The sequence below is a fragment of the Kryptolebias marmoratus genome, linkage group LG11, assembly GCF_001649575.2.
Source record: "Kryptolebias marmoratus isolate JLee-2015 linkage group LG11, ASM164957v2, whole genome shotgun sequence".
In the NCBI taxonomy this organism is placed as follows: domain Eukaryota; kingdom Metazoa; phylum Chordata; class Actinopteri; order Cyprinodontiformes; family Rivulidae; genus Kryptolebias; species Kryptolebias marmoratus.
The window spans coordinates 23,713,805-23,732,943 of record NC_051440.1 but is presented as its reverse complement, the minus strand read 5'-3'; the positions used below and the strand labels follow the sequence as shown (position 1 = coordinate 23,732,943).

At 38.8% G+C, this 19,139-nt stretch overlaps 1 protein-coding gene across 1 annotated transcript; it reads right to left on the bottom strand.

Annotated features, from left to right (window-relative positions):
- Positions 1 to 5,191: 5,191 nt before the first annotated feature.
- tmem86a (transmembrane protein 86A) lies at positions 5,192 to 18,107 on the bottom strand. Its single transcript, XM_017419097.3, has 3 exons — positions 17,943 to 18,107; positions 12,079 to 12,343; positions 5,192 to 11,201 (listed from the first exon to the last, which is right to left on the bottom strand). The coding sequence occupies exons 1-3, from the start codon at positions 17,961 to 17,963 to the stop codon at positions 10,774 to 10,776; spliced, it is 714 nt and encodes a 237-aa protein (XP_017274586.1). The 5' UTR covers positions 17,964 to 18,107; the 3' UTR covers positions 5,192 to 10,773.
- Positions 18,108 to 19,139: the final 1,032 nt, after the last annotated feature.

Sequence of the window (19,139 nt, the reverse complement as noted above, 5' to 3'; positions counted from 1 at the left end):
GGGCATTTTGGCTTAGGGCTAGGGTTAGGGTTTCCACCTGGATGAAGGGGTGAGGGCCTTTTGGCTCAGGGCTAGGGTTAGGTTTTCCGCCTGGTTGAAGGGGTTAGGGCCTTTTGGCTCAGGGCCAGGGTTAGGGTTTTCTCAGGGTTGAAGGGGTTAGCGTCTTTTAGCCCAGGGCTAGGATTAGGGTCTCCTCAGGGTTGAAGTGGTTAGGTCTTTTTGACTCAGGGCTAGGGTTAGGTTTTAAACCTTGTTTTACATACTTAATGAAGTATAAAAACACATAGTAAAAAAACCTCCTGACTGAGTTTTTCACACTTCATCCATGAAAGGGTTGAAGTTTTAAAATAAGTTTTTTTTCCTCAAAGATGTAGCTAACAAATGTCACTCTAGCATTAAAATTTTAAAAAGTCTGCAATTTCACAAGGGAATCCATGGTATGACTTCTTTTTTGCTGGGTAATGTAAATGTTTACAAGTTTATCATGAATAAACAAAAAAACATTATTGGAGTAAATGACCAGGCTGTGGAAAGATTATTATTGTTTTCTAATAAAAACTTTTTTTGTAAACTGATAAAACCAATGTTTCACTTGTTGGTTAAATCAAATTTGTCATTCTAATCTAAGAACATGACAATGGTATTATGAGATGGTTTGAGCTACACTTTAAAAATCAAGAGAGTGAAAATCAGCAACAGAACACAGGCTGCCATCTGTTTTTACCACTGTCATCTTTTAATGTCTGTTTTTTAACTGGTTTTCATTTTCTCAAAATAAACATTTTAGAGAAGCTTGTTTTTCCGCTTTAACTTTCAGTCCCCCTGAGATTAGAAGCTTCGTTCCTTCTTTGCAGCGTTGAACAACATTATTTTCCTTCTCCGCCAAACGAAGACACACGTTTGAATAATGTCTGCCTCCTAGAGCTGAGTTGAAAATAATCCAACTGAATCCCTCCTCACAACAAGCTCATGTATTTCAGTTCTGTCTAACAAGATGTTTGGTTGCCCAAAGGTACAAGTTAAGGCAAGTAAATATCTTCACAAGAACATGTGTCCTCTGGGGTTTTAGAAACAGACCTACATTAATTGAGGTTGTGCAAATTATAGTTATTTATGTTTTTACTGTAAATTGATGGTGAAGGTCTTCTGTATGAGTAGGAACTGAATGTACAAGATGTGGGTTTTAGGAAGTATCACATTTGCAAACCAAAAAAAAATGAAATTCAATGTTCTTTCTTTCATAGTATTCATGGTATATGTTAGCATGCAGGAGAGGCAATGCCCACAAAAGTTGTAATGTTTAAACAATGATATTGCCTTTAAGTGATATTCCAAGTGGTGGCTACATCTTTAGGTCAATGCATCCAGTTTGACTCTGGTTGGTCATTTATTTCTGTCATTATTTTCTCATTTTTCTATGTGTGGTGTAAACACATATGTGTATGTGTCAACAGCAATATTAAAACCAGATGTATAGCATCTACCCATCATGTCACTATGAGAAGTCAACAGAATTAACTGCAGATTTTCTTTCTTTCTATTTTTTTAACTGGGTACAAATTCAGCTCCCTATACTCTGTTCACTTTGTCCTAAAACCATTTATTTTTAGATGGGCAGGGAGTAATGGTTTTAATAAATATTGTTGCAATGAAGAGCCTTTCTTGGTAGGCTAAAATGTTTGAGCAGATATCAGCTTTGCTTTTCCAGGTGAAGATTGTGCAGATTATTGTTGTCTTTTTTTCTTACACTGTATCCTGCTGTCATCAGAAGCACTCCAATATGACGTCAAATATGAAATGATTTATCATACTTTCCTTCCTCCTTTGATCCATGTTCCAGTTCTGATGCTTGTAGGTGCGTTCAGCAGTGGAAGGAGGTCAGCATAGACCCAGTATCCAGTTTGTGGTTACGCAATCCCACTTCCTATTTATTTATATGTGAACATCCCACACGCATCTGATCAGCATATCAAATGCTCTGAAACAAGTTTTTGGCTACGACAATCTGGTCCGTTTCTTAGTGAATAAACTGTTATATAATATGTTTAATTTATTTTAATGGTGGCATTGTTACAACAAACGGTATAAATAACACTCAAAGATATTGAGTGTTTTTTATGTGGTGAAGAATTGTACAGTTTTTTTTATTCTTTCTTTCTTTTTTTTATGGGAGTGAGGGGGGTAATATAAAATGTGGATGAACTTCAGTTTTCCCATGATATTTGGTACACACACCAATGCTGTGGAGCAGCAGATGAGTCCCAGTGACCTCAGCTTTCCCCTGACCTTTCCTCAAATGCCACAATAAGCTTGGCATTTGTGGTTTGGAGTGAAAGCCTTATTAACTCTTTAAGGGCTTACAGTGAATTGTTTATCTCAGGTTCAAGATGACTTCAACATGACTTGTCTTGAAAGGAAAAACAAAAATCCTTTTCAGCATCATCATCAGGGTTGAATTTTTAAACATTTAAATTTAAATGAAAAGAAAACAGCAAGGACTTGTTGGGGGTTTCTTCAGCCTGTGACTATAAGACCTTGGCACTTGGATCTCTTTTCAAAGGCAAACCACCTCCCAAGATCATCTGGTCTAAGGACAGCGTGAAGGTTGTGCAGGATAAGAAATAACAACGGAGCAGACAGCTGACAGCACCACACTGGAGCTCAGCAGGTGGCTGTCCCCTGTTGATCCTTTAAAAAGTCACAAACAAATTAAAATGCAAATGCACTTTTAGGGTTATTTTCTCACATTTTGCCCGTTTTCTAGATGTGTTATGGTTGACAGTCGTCAGAGTCAGAAAAGCATATGATATGGTGAAGTGTTACACTCTGGTTATATAACCTATGACTATTTTTGACTAGATGAAAAGAACTAACATCTTTCTGGGTTCGTTCTTGAAAGACTAAGGCACAAAGAAAAAGCAGTCCTGTACTCTTGTGATGGACAATTTGATGTTCATTGTGGTTTGTAATAAACACATTAAACATTCAGCAACTGTGTCAGTATATATGTTTATAACTTGCACATCTGTGATAGTACCATTACAATATGTGTAGGTTTCTGGAGCAACAAAGGCTGTGGTCTGTTGTCTGTTTCATCATCTTACCAAGACAATTCAATACAATTATGTTTGTAATACAGTAGGATGGCTTTGAAGTGAGAAAATAATAATAAAACTTGACAACCACTGAAAAATACTTGTAACAAAATACAAACTGAAACAATTGTGAAAGAATCTGCAGTTTTAGGTCCTCCACTCCACATCCTTGACACCAAGAACTGTTGAGCAGCTTCATTTCAGTCAAGAATGAGATCATTTGTTTATAAATCACAGCATTTATCTCCTCACTTTCACTTTTATTTGGACATTAGCCTGTCTCCTAATAACTAAATTGATGACTGAATGTTTTGCTTTGCTAATTCAAACTTTTTATACATCTTGACTTTCAGAATAATTAAGACATAAATCTGGCCAATCAGGAAAAGAAAAGACAGTTTTGTAAGAAGTTTGCTTTAATTGCTGCCAAGATACATCCACTTTAATTTGTCATTTTTCTTATGCTTGAAATACTGCTGCCTTAAACAAAACTTTCAGCTTGTTGTGAGTCAGACACACTTTGCTTCACAATTTTAGTTTTTTGTTTTAGTTCTGCCAATAGATAAACACTAGAGGTCAGTGTCTGACTTTTGCACCAGTAGCAGAACCTTAAGTGCTTTCAGAAAATACTTTCTCATTAAGAAGCTGAGTGTTATCAGTGTTATTTCATTTTAAGTGACCAGTGCATTAAACAAACAAAAATCAGAAGGATTGTTTTCCTTTTTGTTGTTGTTGCTTAGTATGATTTGTTCCACCAGGCCACATATAATACAACAGAAAAGAGTCTTCTCCAAAACTTAATGCAAATACAGTATTCCCAACTGGAACCAAGTCACAAGCAAGCAGCAGCTGTGGTGAAGGTTCAACGTTAAATCTTTCTCTTTTTTGTTTTTTGTTGTAGATGACTTCATACACAGCAGTCCTGATGTCTCGCAAAGACCACTTTGCACTTATTTTCACTTCTAGTTTTGTTATTTTATGGATTTTTTAATGTCTGCTTTCAGTAAGTGATCCACGTCCTTGATGGAGGTCAGGTGATCAGCTTTTCACATCAAGTGTACAGTCCTTTAAAGAATCATGGGCTTTGCTGACGTTTTTAAAGATGCTTTTCCTGCTGTGTTGTGACTGTAAGCACGTAAAGTGATGCATACAGTATCTAATTAATTTTAAGAGCCCCTAAGTCTTTTTGAAACATGACAAATGTGATTAATGTTTAATCTAGTGATGAGAAACAGAATAAAAATCTTTCTAAGTGCAGTGTGTGCTGGCTTTCCTTGAGTTAAAGTTGTGTGACAGGCTCTTTAAAAGGTATTGCCTCTGAGTGGCCTGCCGCTGCTTGACAGTGAGTGTGGTCCATAAGGAGCTGCCAAACTGACAGAAAGAGGTTACGATCCCCTCCACCCTGACGTCATTCGTCCTGGCTCCAGCAACTCCATTTCTTTGGACCCGCCGGGGACTGGCAGTCCGGTTGCCTAGTTCAAGTCAATTGCTGTCACTGGTACCTTCCGCCTCTTCAGTGTTGCAAAAAGGCACAATAAAAGTGGAAGTAGCTTGAAGTAAATCCCTGAATAATCACAGAAAGCACAGGCTGAGGCGCACAGGAATCTCAATGTCTGTGGATTTCAGTTCTACAACAAGTTACAGACATAAGAACCTTTATGTTATTTGTTAATGTAGAGAAGTGAGACTACTGCAGAGCTGTCATGTTTATAGTGTGATTTTATGATGTTATTTTATTACACTTATTACAATTCCAAATAAGTGTTTGTAGGAGACTGAAGTTCTTTGCCTGGACATAGAAAAGTAGGCAGAACACTGAAAAGGTAGACTGAAAAAAAAATAAGAAATGGAGTTTCGTTTTAAGGGTTAAAGGCTGCTGAAAGCAAAATTTCCACCTGAACGAAACAACAGAGCACAGTAGTTACTAGAACAGAGCTCTTTGTTGTCCTCCAGCACTTTCTGCCACAACGGCACTTCAGCAGCTGAGAACCAGCAGATTCAGTTGAAAGTCAAAACACCAAAGAGTTATAAATATCAGCTGACATTTTAAATGCAGTATTGATTTTTGAAAACAACAAAGGCCAAAAGACATTATGTTGAAGTTGCATTGTAATTGCATTTATTTCTCCAATAGATATTCACATTCATAGCAGTTCCACTACAGCAAAAATGAACATCATGTCGTCCCCACAGTCATGAAAGAAATAAATCACAAAGTGAAAATCAAGGACAACAAGATATCAAAAACATTTTCTCATAGAGCAAGTCAAATGATGCATTGTCATGGGCGTTCAACAGCAAAAAAAAAAACATTTTTATGGGAGATAAACTTCACTTTAACCACAAATGAAAGCAAGGAATTTGGGATTTTAATTCAATGGAAATTAAATATTAATACTTTTAAGAAAGGTGTATACATCAAGGTTGATAACACTTCAAAAAAATATTTTTTTTTAGCAAAACATTGATTTGTCACTTTTAAACCTTTGTTTTCTCGCCAATAAAAAAGAGGAAAAGGTAGCCTATACATCAGAGAATACAGGACAAAATTAGCCTTTTTTAAGCACAAGTTTTCAAGAGAGACTGACTGGCCTTTCCCTGCAGCAAACAGTGGGATGAGGTGAAATACAAAGAGAAAATGGTATTTTTCATACTTCCCATGAACTCATACTGATGCTGGAGGACTGTCACTTGCAATAATAATAAAACACCCGGTTGAACAGTGGTTAAGCTATCCGTCATGCATGAGTAAAGATAAACAAACTTTACAGCTCTATGTGTTGAATGATGATCATGAGCACAGAGCATTAACAGCAAAGGTTCCAAATCAAAGATTACAAGAAAACACCAAATAAGAGGCTTTTTTTTTATAAAAAAGAAAGGTGCCAACTTAATCAGAGGACCAAGTCAAACCACAGGTCCTTTCTGCTGTTCCAGCTTCTGGTTCCAGCTTGTTCCGAGCTGTGGAAGCTGGACCGTACAGGCCACCCAAAGCCCTCTCATGTCCCTTTTGTCTGCTTACACAAAGCTGAGAACAACAGGACTGTTGACAGGCTGAGGTAAAGTGATGCGCCTGCTGGTCTACCACCTGCAGGGGGGGGGCTGCTGGATGGAAAGAAAGTCCTCGCCTGTGTGTGTCATATTTCACCTGCTCATCTAATTCCAGCTGTAATTTAACTCAACAGGAACGGAAAGGAAATATTGCACCAGAAAGGGGGGAAAAAAAGAGGTGTGTGTGTGTGTGTGTGTGTGTGTGTGTGTGTGTGTGTATTGGGGAGGGGGCGTCTTTCACAAACGATTGTTTGAAACATAAAACACTCCACTCCTGTGCTGAAAGCTTTGGTTACTTCTTCCCAAATAATTTAAAAGTGAAGTTTAGAGTAGAAGAACAAAAAATAAATAAATAAATAAATAAAAAATACATTTCTAACTAAACCTAAAAACTGACAACTTGTTGGTTCAATGTGTTTTCTTCAAAGGCAAGCTTACATTTTCTGGTCAGATAATAAAAGATCGCACGTCGCCTTTCCTGACAGTTTTAAACTGAAATAATCTTTTGATGAGAGGGGATGAAGTTATAGCACAATCTCAATATCTGCAATACTGGGAGATCTCGTGATTTGTTCGCACTTGCTATATTTTAGGGAGAAGTTTCAGTTACTAACAAATCAAATTTTAGCTCAATATCTATAAAATTGGCTGAGTTAAAGGCATTTTTGTGCTGGTTAAAGCCGATTAGCTGTGGCAGCCATCTTAAACTGGGTTGACTCCAACATTTAACGGGTAGCTGATGTACATCCAGTGATTCATTTCTGAGAGGTTCACTACAATCTGTCTGCTAACAGACAAATAGGGTTAATGCAATATTTGTAAAATTGACTCAGTCACTTTTGTGTCACCTTTTGTAGATTAGCTGTGACGGCCATCTTAAATTGACTCCAAAGGTTAGTCTGTTGTCGATGTACATCCAATCATTCCTTTCTGAAAGTTTCATTAAAATCCCTTTAGTAGTTCATGACATATTTTGCTAACACTACATTCACACAAATTCGGGCAAAAACATTATCGCTTTCACTTTTGGCGGCAGGCGACAAATATTTCGAAGTAAAGCTTATCTCCAGTGTGGAGTCACTGAAACTGAAGCAGTAAATATCTGAAGGCTGTTTTTCTGGTACAGTTTAAGGAAAGTAGAGCTTTTATTAAATGTCCACAGATGAAGAATAGGTAACACTGCTTGAATATTGCCTCATGGTTTTACTTGCAAACTAAAGTCCATTTTCTTGAGCTGCTTCTTCAAGATGCTCAAACATTTACAATTCAGCACAAATATCTGCATTAATTGTTGATAGCCCGAGCTCTGCGGGGAGGTGGATGTGATGAGAAGTGGGAGAGAACTCCAGGACAGGGTTTTATAATGCAGGGAGGACAAATTAAAACATGTACTCAGAGTAATGAAAGACTTCTGACTGACAAAGCAGAATAAACTGTGCTGCTAAACACACTGACAGGCCAAAAGGAGGAACTCGGACTAAGTGTCTCTCTTGATCAAAGCAAAGCGATCCTGCTGATGTCTGGAAAAACTTTGAAAAGTGTCAACACCAAAGTCTGCCTGCAGATCTGTCACCAAGCTCATGTGACACATAAACAATTTCTGATGTGTGTGTGTTTTCAGAGTTATGGGCAGCTCTAAGGGTCATTGACCCAGAAGAAGGAACAATAATTTTCCATGTTGATTTATTATACAAACACTATTCATACGGGTCATTCCATCCAGACAAACTAAATCCTCCCAGTTTTTGCGAAGTAGATTTCTCATGTGAACACTCCCCAAGTTGTATGGGTCTTTTATTTTCTACTCAGATATTATCTTTATACATTTAACTTTCTTGCATCGACATTTTGAACAGCGCAGAATTTATTTACTAGTGCATAAAAAAGTGCAAAAATATCACTGTGGCTTAAAAATAGCAGTAAAAAAACTTTACTTTTTATTCCTAAATGTTAAAGCGATGCTTGAAAAGCTTTGAAGTGGGGTTCTATGGAAATATTATGAGCACTTTCTGCCTCATCTGTTGCAGATAGCTTTTTGAATGGCCTCAGCTTAAAAAAAAATAAGAATAGTTCTGGATTGTCCTGCTAACAGAGGACCAAAGAGGTTTGCAAACATTTTAAAGTAGTTTATGCAAGAGCTATTTTATTGACCTTTATTTACATGGAATTCTGTATTTATTTTCAAGTTAAATAGTGGTACCAACAGCTAGTTGTAGCATTTCCGGTGCAGAATGGGCCACCTTATATTATATTATTTCTGTCGAAAACAACAACAACAAAAAGAAAAATGTAATGTAAAACAAACTGTATTGTAAAGGTTAATAAAATGGCATTTACAGTAACTGCAATGAAACTGTTTAGATCTGAGTTCTTTTGAAACCAATGCAACCCACTTTGGTCTTGGCCCCCTGCCAACCATTAGCTCATCAGTGCAGTCAGAATTACACTTTATTTTGCAAAACTAAGGCCAGTCAAAGAGTTTTCCACAACAAAAAATAAGTTAAAAGCTGGGATTTAACAAATTCCCATAATAATAACTGAAGTTTTCACGTGATTTTTCTTTCAAGGGAATCCATGAAATAAACTGGGAGGATTGGGGAGTTCAAATGTGATGATATTCATCTGCTTTATTGCCTTTTTGGCAGTAATTAATAGTTTAAGTTTCTAGTATACATCTCTGTTAAAGTGTATTTTATTTCCTTTACATATAAACTGTTAGTAAATATACTACTAAAATATATGTGAAAATATTTAAAGTAATAATGTCCAGCTATGCAAATGGTAAAGCCAACAAATCCAATTTTTCTGGATTGGTTCAGGCAACACTAACTTCAACTCACAATTTATGTGCATTATTCAACAAAGTTGAAGTATGATTGTAAGACTAGAATAAAATGTCCAGCAGTGTGTCTGTATGATATCAACTATGATGGTTCACAGTATTCATGGCCTGGAGTTTGTTCTGACTGGTCACAAGGACACACACACTCACACACACACAAACTTTCATTCAGTAGTTACGACATAGGCAACACACACACACTCACTCCAAAAACGTGCCTAATTGTGAAATGTTACAGCACAGGTCCTGTCTTCAGTAAGACTTCAGTAAGACAGGACCTCTGAAAGATCAGAATGAAGAGAAATTATGCAAGAGATGAAGAAGAAACTATGAGGGGACTTGCTGAGGATTAACTGTGGAGGATTTTACAGGATTAAAGCAGATGAAGTGTCCAGTGAGAAGGAATTACTGGGAATAATGGGATAACTGTTCCCTCACATGACCAGCCACTTCTCTTCTCCTCTTTTTTCTCATTTCAGCCAGCCTTGTCCCGTTGTTGCATTGTATAAATTTGTGTGTGTGTGTGGCATTATGAGTGAGTGAGTAACTTCTGAGGCCCAGACCGACACACACACATAGAGCTGATAAACAAAATGACTCCAGGCAATAACAAAGCCCTTTCTTTTCAGTTTTCATAACAAGGTCATTAACAGCATGGGTCAGCTAATCGAGTCCAACAATAAGAGCCCTGTGAACTTTTCCCAATAACTAAAGCAGCAGGAGATGTGCGTGTCGAGTGCGTTTGCACACGTTCTGAAAAAAAAAAAAACCTGCTGGCAGGCAAAACAAATTTCTAGAAAACCTCACACTTAAAGGTGATGCAGGTACCCTAACACAAATACAGCAACAATAAGCTCTCTTAAGATGCAATAATTAAAACTACAACACAGGTTTTATTTAAACCGCACAACTTTCCTCTCTGCCTTTCTACCTCTTACTTTTTGTCTCAGTCATTTGTCCTCCATTCATCTGGTTATTCAAGGACATCCTAATAGAATTGAAGCATTCTTTTCAACAAGAGTAACTGGGTGGGAGCACTAACAGTAAGCAAAGGCAGTGTGGTTGTTAAGAGTGAAATGGAAGGGACTGAAGATAATAAAATAGCTGTATATCTGATCCCAACTCGAAGATTAGCACCCTTAATGCAGGAGGACACAGAGCAACAGAGTAAAAAAAAACAAAAAAAACAAACAAGAGCAACGGATGGGGGAAAAAAAAATCCCTTTTGAACAAGTCTGCTTGCAGAAACAAACAAACAAAAAGAAATTGTATAGAAGGGTTTTTGGACCACTTAAAGTAGAAAACTGTGGGAGTCTGTGTGGGGACTGTGTGTGAAAGGACTGTGTGGAAAGCGAGTGATAACCAATCATGTTAACGCACACACACACTAACACACACATGTGCACACTGTCGCTGTACCATACACACTCCTTGAAGGTGCCCAACCACTAGCTCCCTATAAATCCAAACAGTTACAAGAAATGTAATACTCTCTATAGAATAGGGTAATATTTCTACTCTTGTCTCCATGGTAACTGGGGTTGACAGACAACCTTTTCTATGTTTGGAGGATCAGGGAATAGCTGAAGATAATACTACCGCATCTTCTTTAAAAGAGACTATACTGGTGGAACAGCTGGATGATAGTCATGTAGTGGATCAGTCGGCATGGTAACAGTGTGGAGAGTGCCACACTAAGATGAAGGCTGGTGGTTGGGGATCTGGCAGTGAGATGTGTCCATGATCACTCAGGGCCGGAGCTGGAGCCACCGTCTCACCCTCCCTTCATGTTCTCTTTCTGGAAATCTCCACGTCTTGACACTCGACGACCGAAAGAGCTATGAGCATCTGGGCAGCGTAGTAGGTGGCCATGATGATGGCTCGAGAGTAGGGCACGGGGAAGCAGAACTTGTTGACTGCGATGGTGAGGTCTGAGACTATGAAGAGCACCGCACCCAGGCAGGCAGACAACTTGGTCCAGGTCCAGAGGTCGTTAGCCAGCTGCAAGCCTGCGACAGCTCTCCAGCCCATGAAGCCGATCAGAGCAACGTAGACGGCCACCAGGTAGGTGAAGGGGACACACAGGTAGGGGTACAGCATGAGATAACACAGGGACGATACAGCAGTGAGCCCAAGACCAGCATGCACATTGACTGGCTTCATCCCAAAGGCAGATGAATAAAGGATGTGGGTGATGGCGAACATCAGAAGGCCTGTAAGACATTATGGTTTAAATATTTAAATGTCAAAGCAATGACTCAAAAAGTCGACTTTGTATTTACAATAAAACACATTAGGTCCAAATTTACTAGTCTTTGGTTTAACCCATTTAAACATACAACTTTTGGTTCATTTGGTTAAAAAGGTCCATACTTGTTTTCAAAATGTGTGACTTTTAAGATCTTTATTCTTAAAAGGCTTCTTGGAAGGCTCTCCTTCTGATGAATTCACATACAGTAAGAATGTAAACATCCTTTCTGCATTGTTGATTTTTGCATGAGATCGTTTCCAGTTAACAGGTTCTGATTTGTCTTCTTGCAAACCTAGCAGGCAGTTCTTCTGACTTGCCCTGCCAAGTTAAGATCTTGATCATCTTGATAAAAACAAAGCAAACCAGCTGAACTGCCTTTTTTCCCTGTTGTCCTTGACCTTTTGCTTCTTTGTGGATATATTTGATTTTAAAAGTGTAAACAAAAAAGTTTAATTGTTGACTCCAACCCCTTTAGAGATTGGTTAATCCACCTCTTACCAATTTGCAGCGACAAAAATGCTGAATCAAGATGCTCAAACATTTGCAATATTTTTTGTTGGTTGCACTATTTTCGGATTGGTTATGACAGTTTAGTACTGAATAACATAGTAAGTATTAACAATGTGCACAACTCAGTGATGTAATGCATCATTTTAAAGGAAAACATAATATTTATTGTATTAAATGTGACAGGTCAGGACTAAAGGTAAAGATCTTTTGTTGTTCTCATAATTTTTTTCATTCTTGGTTAATTTTATGAGGTCATCTGATGTCCTATTTCAAAAAAACAGTCAAATGATACAACAGTTACAAAGACAATTTGTGTTATTTCTCCTCACCGTGGACAAAGTAACCCTGCTCCTGCCAGATAAGAAAGGCATCACCCAGTGCTGAAAAGATGAGACCAGCCAGAATCTTGCGGGCGCTGGAGTGAGCACAAAGGAAACTGTATCCATGAGCCAGCAGAAAGACCCACAAGCAGAAGATGGGCAGACATTTGATGAGGGCGCTGAACCAGGACGGGCTTGAGGTGGGCAGCCACAGGACGAAATAGACACAGGTTGACTTGAAGAATGGCACCAGTTTAGGGCCTTCACTCTTGACCTGGAAACAGATTTAACATTTACATAATCTGCTGAGTCATAGAAGCTATTGTTGCTGCCTCTCTCTACCAATTAGAAGGCATTTTATCTGAAGGCTGAGCGCAGGAAATAAATTACAGACATCTCTGTGTGTGGGTGAAGAACAGAATTTCACATTTTGAACATAAAACTAACTTGGTTTGTGTGATTATCAGTGCATCAGCACCAGACAACCACGTGTCTTACGGCTGAAATACAAGGTTGTAGAAGTACAAAGTAGAAGAGGAAATACTAAAAACAAACTAGCACTGTTGCTTTGATTCTTAGTAACCTTTTGTTTCTTCTGTTTTTTGACCCATTTGCAGAGTGTTGTTCTTTCTTTCCCCTTCTACGTAGTCACTGATGGTATTGAGAAGTGGGTAGCTTATTCAGGCTCAAGTTTTCATTTCCTACAGTGTTACCAGACAGATTTATTTCTGTAAAAATAGATGAGGCTCCGTAGGCTGGGTCGCAAAAACACCTAAGGAATCACAACGTAACAAAGGTTCTGACAGAAGGTCTTTGAGAACAACAGACGGGAAAAAGATTAAATTAGGAGGAAGAGGAACTGAGTGAGGGTTCACTGGAGTTTAGATAACTGGAGGAGAGGTGAAAGGGACAAAAGTTAAACAAAAATCCCATCGCAACAGACCACAAAGACGGAGGAACGTGCAGGAAGATGTAGGGAGAGACTAGATTTAAAAACTCTGCATTCTTCTCCGCATTTTGCTGTGGGTAAATCTGGATGACAGTTGGATTTAGGAGTGGAAGAACAGGAGATAAAGGAGGGGTGAGGAAGAGAACACAAGAAAAAGAAGAGGTTACTCTTGGTTGATTGCATAACCACTCAAAAAAAAAGCATACCAAGTTACAGCACACCATGGAGTACAATATCTGAGCTTCCTCTGGTGTAGCTGAGATGCAGCAACAACCAACAGGAAATTCTGACACTTAGGTACTGACTCTACTGCTCCAAATGAATATGGACTGAATGAAGTCAGGACACTTTGTTATTTTGTGTGTTTTTACAATCCCTCAGAAGATGGAGGATTACATGTATCACATTTATCACTTCTAAGTTGGACCATTGTAATTCTTTATTATCTGGATGTCCTAAAAACTCACTAAAAATTCTCCAGTTGATCCAAAATGCTGCTGTCAGAGTTTGGATGTCTCTTTCCTGTCCCCTCAAACCCCAGCCGTTAAAGGCAGATGGCCGCTGATCCTGAGCCTGGTTCTGCTGGAGGTTTCTTCCTGTTAAGAGGAAGTTTTTCCTTTCCACTGTCACCTCTGTGCTGCTCAGGATGAGGGATTAAGACAAAGTGAAGATTCAATGCGATCTGCTGGCTTCCTTAGACAGATAACTTCACAAGCTGGCATTTTAAAATGAACTGTATGTGAATGTATTTTATTATAATAGGAACGAATTGACTTTAATTGGATTCAGATCTGTATCTGAATTGGATTTATGATCTGAGTTGACTTCTGTTGTGATTTAAAACTGAACTGAATTGAAATTTGAACTGAGAACATCCAGTGTAAGTTTGGTAAATGTCTAAAATTAAAAAAAAACATAATCCCAAATGTATCTTCTGTGTATTTAGTCAACACTTGTAAAAGTTTCAACAAATTCTAACAAGACTATGTTTTCTCATTTACTCAACAAATTAATTGCAAAAATAAAAATGAGTTTTTCCATTTTGTTCTAACCAGTTTCAGCAAAGTACCAAAAATCTTTAAAAATGTACATTTGATATGACTTTCATGGAGAAAAGAACTGAGAATTCTGATTGGGTTTTCATATAAACTCCTATCAGATTACGCCTTGCATAAGAGAATTTTTTAACTTAGGCTTAACTGAAGCTACATTCATAATTGGGAACTGATGCACTTTGTCCTATTGTGCAAATGAGTTCATGCTGAGTCTGTCCATCATGTCATGGCCCAGTTGGTGCCAAGCAGATGAGAAAACACTGTCAACAGTCTGACACTGGTCATTATCACCACTATGTTTATCATACAACTGGCTGCTGCACAACTACAGGAGACAAGAAGTCGCAACAAATTTACGTTGCACTGTTGTGATTCCAGGATGACTTCAAGTTCATCAGCGCTCCGACATGGTGTGTTGTTCACTTGATAGTATTCAGAGAAAATATTCTGCCTAAAATCTGATGGCCAATGGCTTGTCTGATTCTATTAGATAAATGTCTATGTGGTCCAATCCACCTTCAAATCTTTCATCCTTCATACCTACCAACATTCATTTAATCATCTGTGGGGGGGGGAGGGGGGGGGGGTCCATGAGCTGGCCCACACGTTTGCCCAATGAGACAGTTTCCTTCCTTGCCACCAACCACGAGACTCCCAAGATGAGACTCGACCTTCTTATCAACTCAATCTCTCATCCTCACTTCCCTAACTTTCATAAACATGTAAACTCACTTAGACGTGGCGTGGTCCATGCTAGGGAAAATAATAACATCTGTGTTTGAGTATTACTGTTATCACTGTTACATCAATAACCACGAACGTTGCAATGGTTCCCATTTGTCGTTAGGAGAAAATAAATTAAAACAAGATTGCAGATAATTGCTCTGTCAGGAAAAAGTAACTAAGGCCTAAATCCTGATCTGCTCTTTTGTGGTGTTTTACTTTAATCGGGGTCGGCTTCATTCTCCAACTCAGAGAATGGGACAGGCTGTAGTGAGTAGCAGCGTCTCAATAGGACCTCAGTGACAGTCCACTGTCCTCAGACTAAAGAAAGAGAACATCCAGTATGACGTTATTTGAGAGGCAGAAAAAACGAATAATTATGTTATCATTTAGCTGCCTGATTAACAACACGACAAATAAAGGTTGTTTGCAAATGTTCTTCGTCACACTCAGCTTCCTCGCTGTGAACGCCAGTTAAACCATAATAAAGTTAATCATTGACTGCATGGGTACAGGAAAGCAATGAGCTATTCTGTTGAAGTGAACAACAAGATGGAATGACTTCATTTCCTAAAAGTGCCTGATATTCAAAGTCCAAAGAATGTTTAAAAAAAAACATTTTCAAGCACATTTAGTGCTTCTTAAGCCATATGGAGCTACAAATTAATCAAGAAGTAAAAAAGAAGATTCTAATATTTAAAAATACTTAAATATGTTGCTAATATATCCTTTATATATCCTTCAAAGTGGTCAAACTTAGAAGCACCAAATAACATCCAGCTAGGGTGACATCTATTCAACCACCGTGGGTCTGCAACATGATACACAGAAATATTTAAAGACCTGTAAAGGCTTATATACCCAACCTGGTGGAGGGAAACCGTAACACAAGCAGGGTCCAGACAGGCAGAGCTACCATGTTGGTCATATGACAACAGCAGTTTCATGTACCACCACAAAGACGCTTTTAGTTTCATCTTCCAGCTGCATTAATACAGGAACAACTTTAGGTCATCTGCGGTCATACAGATGAAAGCAGCACAATATTTGGTCAAGTTTGTCACTCAAAGGCCACCTGAGGGAACACTAAAGTAAACCAAATAGATAATAAAGTTATTAAATGTTCCAGGACAGGTGACAGTTGATGGTTTTATTAATATAGTCAAAAAAAAAGGTAGGCCTGGCTGTAAGTCTGTGCCACAGCAAGCATCTTTCAGCTAAATATTCTGCCTACCGGTCTCAGAGTTTACCAATCCTGGCCTTGAGTTTCCATAATCTGCAAAAGACAGAAATGAATAAAGTCCCTCATGAACAGAACAGTTGGCTCAACAGATGGTGCCAAGTGTGGCTGTGTTGATCAAAACCTACTTTTGAGTCAGAAATAAAAACACGGCCAGTTATTTTAAAGGACCCTGTGCATGAAAATTAGACAAGTTACAGCATTTAGAAGGGTAATAATAACGCCTCACAAGTAAGGGTCCAGCGTTTCCTGAAGAAATGCATATCGCCCGCTGAGATAAACTAAGATAATTTTAAGTAGAGAAATGATGGAGTCATAGCTGTTTTGTTCAAAACTTGAAAATAGTGTGAACTTATACAACATGTCCTTTTCAGAGTGTTATGAATGACTCTCAGCTACTACCACATCAGATTTTAGCTCAACATCTGTAAAACTGACTGAGTTATAGCCATTTTTTGGTTGGTTAATATAGATTAGCTGTGGTGGTCATCTTGAATTTACCTGCCTCTAAAAGTTAATTAGTTGTAGATGTATATCCAATGATTACATTCTAAAAGTTGTATTAAAATCCATTCAGTAATTGATAAGATATTTTGCTAACAGACAAACAGGGTTGACTCTGACAGTTAATGCAAAGGTTAAGATGTCACGTAACGAGTAGCACTTGGAGTATGTGTTGTGATTGACTCTCAGCTACAACCACATAAACTTTCAGCGCAATATCTGTAAGATCAGCTGAGTTATAGCCATTTTCGTGTTCTCTAAAGTCAGTTGGCTGTGGCGGCCATCTTGAATCAAGCTGGCTCCGACAGGTAATCAGTTGTAGATGTACATTCAAAGATTACTTTCTGCAAGTTTCGTTAAAGTTTGTCTGTTTTGTAAACTGACAGACACACAAACACACTCTTGCACCATTTTTTTTCTTTCTTTCTTTTTTGAAGTGAAATAATTCCGTTGAAAGTCTTAACGTGACCTTTACATGCCTTCCTCCCTGCAGCCTTGATGTCCTGATTATAGAGTACATGGACAAACCCTGGACCTGCCCAGCATCATCACTGAGGCAACCCGTCTGTATGGCAGCATTCTTCCACACAGGCTCCTCTCAGATCACAATTTACCACACTCCACCATCCCTCAAGCGCCCCCCAAACAAATGGAGAGCATTTTCACAACAGCTTTTATAAAGTAAGATGAGTCTCTGATCGATTCAATTATTCATGCAGCTCTGATGGCTGACACCGAAATGAGTGTGCTGATGATTAATAAAGCTAATGCACAGAACAAACAATAATCTATATAAAGCTTTGCAGATGGAAGGAAAACCAGAACCTGCTCGGCGCATGCGTAGTTAGAGGGTAGAGAAGAGAAAGGGGGGAGGGGGGGTCACATGATACATTTTCTTTCTTTCTTTTCTTTTTTTCTTTTCTGGTCAGTGGTTCCTTTCTGAATTACGTGGAAACGTCTCTGTGTTCGAGGAGAACCGAGAAAGGAACCGGGGGCGAAGATAAGCAGACAGTCCCAGGCAGCTGCACGGAACACGAAAAGTTCCCGTGTTGCGTGTGAAGCGCATACAAAAGCAAAATTAAATTTTAAAGCAATGCAACCGGGATGTCCGGGAGCACCGAGTTCAGCCTTTTTTTTAACGTGCTGCATTCTTATTTACCAGCAATTAGACAACCTGTCAGTGAGCATGCGCGCCGGTCTCCTTCCGAGACAAAGTATGACAAGCTTTGAATAATAACGAAAATAAAGACTGACTTGGTGACTCGAGGCAGTCGCTAACAACTGGCATGGGTTGATAATAAACATCGAGGAAATCTTCGGAACTGTAGTCAACCTGTAACTAGCTAAACTGGCGATACTCGTTCCCGTTTGTCTCAAGCGCCGGTTTGACGCGGACACTTACCACCGTCACCGGAGAGACCATTTCTCTCTCTGCTGCCGTTCGTGTGGAGAAAGGGGCGATGTTAAATATCTGAATTTGGTGTGGATCCTCGTGTTTGTGTTGCTCTGGCAGAGAGGATGCCGATTGTTTTTGTCCTCGATCCCGTAGGCGGTCCCAGCGTCCGATGGGAGGCAACAGAAAAAGCAGGAACGCGAGCAGGCCCGCAGTCTTAGCCAATAGGAGCAGAGGTAGGACGTAAAGAGGGCGGGTCAAGATGTAAGGCACGCCCTGATAGGTGGAGCCAGCCTGCTGTTTACATATCGAAGCAGATGGCCTTTATTTACATTTCTGAAAAATAGAGCTCTTCGGTATCATGGGTCAAGTTTGTCGTCGATTGTGGGAGACAATCCTACGTTGATGGATTAAGTTGGATCAGAGGCTGGTTTTCAAGCAAAAAAGCCTGCAGCTTTATATAAAACCTACTCCATGCACTTATTTGATTCTTTTTTTTAATCCATAAAGTTTTATTTATTTTGACTTGAAGACCCAAACTACTCCCCCCCAAAAAATACCAGGCACACTGTGTACCCCTGGGGGTCTGCAAGTTTTACAATGAAGAATCATTCCTGCTTCGTTTCTTACATAATAAATTTTGCCCACATAAATAATAAAGAAATGCGTATTAAAGAAACATGTTGTTTGTGACATTATGAAACAAAACATCTATAATAAACTGTTGTCAGTTATTTGCATTTTTGCATGTTAAAACAAAACAAGAAAACATGAAACATTTTGTTGTGTAGACCCAATCCATCCATCCATCCATCCATCCATCCATCCATTTTCTATACCTTTCCAGGTCACAGGGAGTTAGTTCCTATCTCCAGCAATCAAAAAACCTAAACACTGAACTATGCAGCCAATGTGAACCTTTTCTATAGGCTTGCAAAGGAAAGACTCGTGTTTTCCCAATGAGGAGGTTTTTGGATGTATGTCTGTCAGACTTCAACAGGCAGAGTTTACCATGAAATTGGAGCCCTGAAGGAAAAGGCTTGACCTCTCTTTGTTTCAAACTGTAACCTGGGAAGAGTCAGCAGGACCCTATCTGCATATCTCAGAGGTCAGGAAGGTACATACCACATTAGTCTGAGATGCATTTAAGAGAAAAAGCTATTTAAGATACTGAAGGAAAGTTTTATTTTTATTATTATGAAACCA

Bases quoted from the DNA above. Each gene is read 5' to 3' on its own strand.
- tmem86a (XM_017419097.3), bottom strand. From the start codon at position 17,963: ATGGTCTCTCCGGTGACGGTG. The intron at 12,344-17,942 runs GTAAGTGTCCGC...ATCTGTTTCCAG, and splicing joins TGGTCTCTCCGGTGACGGTG to GTCAAGAGTGAAGGCCCTAA. The intron at 11,202-12,078 runs GTGAGGAGAAAT...AATGTCTTACAG, and splicing joins GCAGGGTTACTTTGTCCACG to GCCTTCTGATGTTCGCCATC.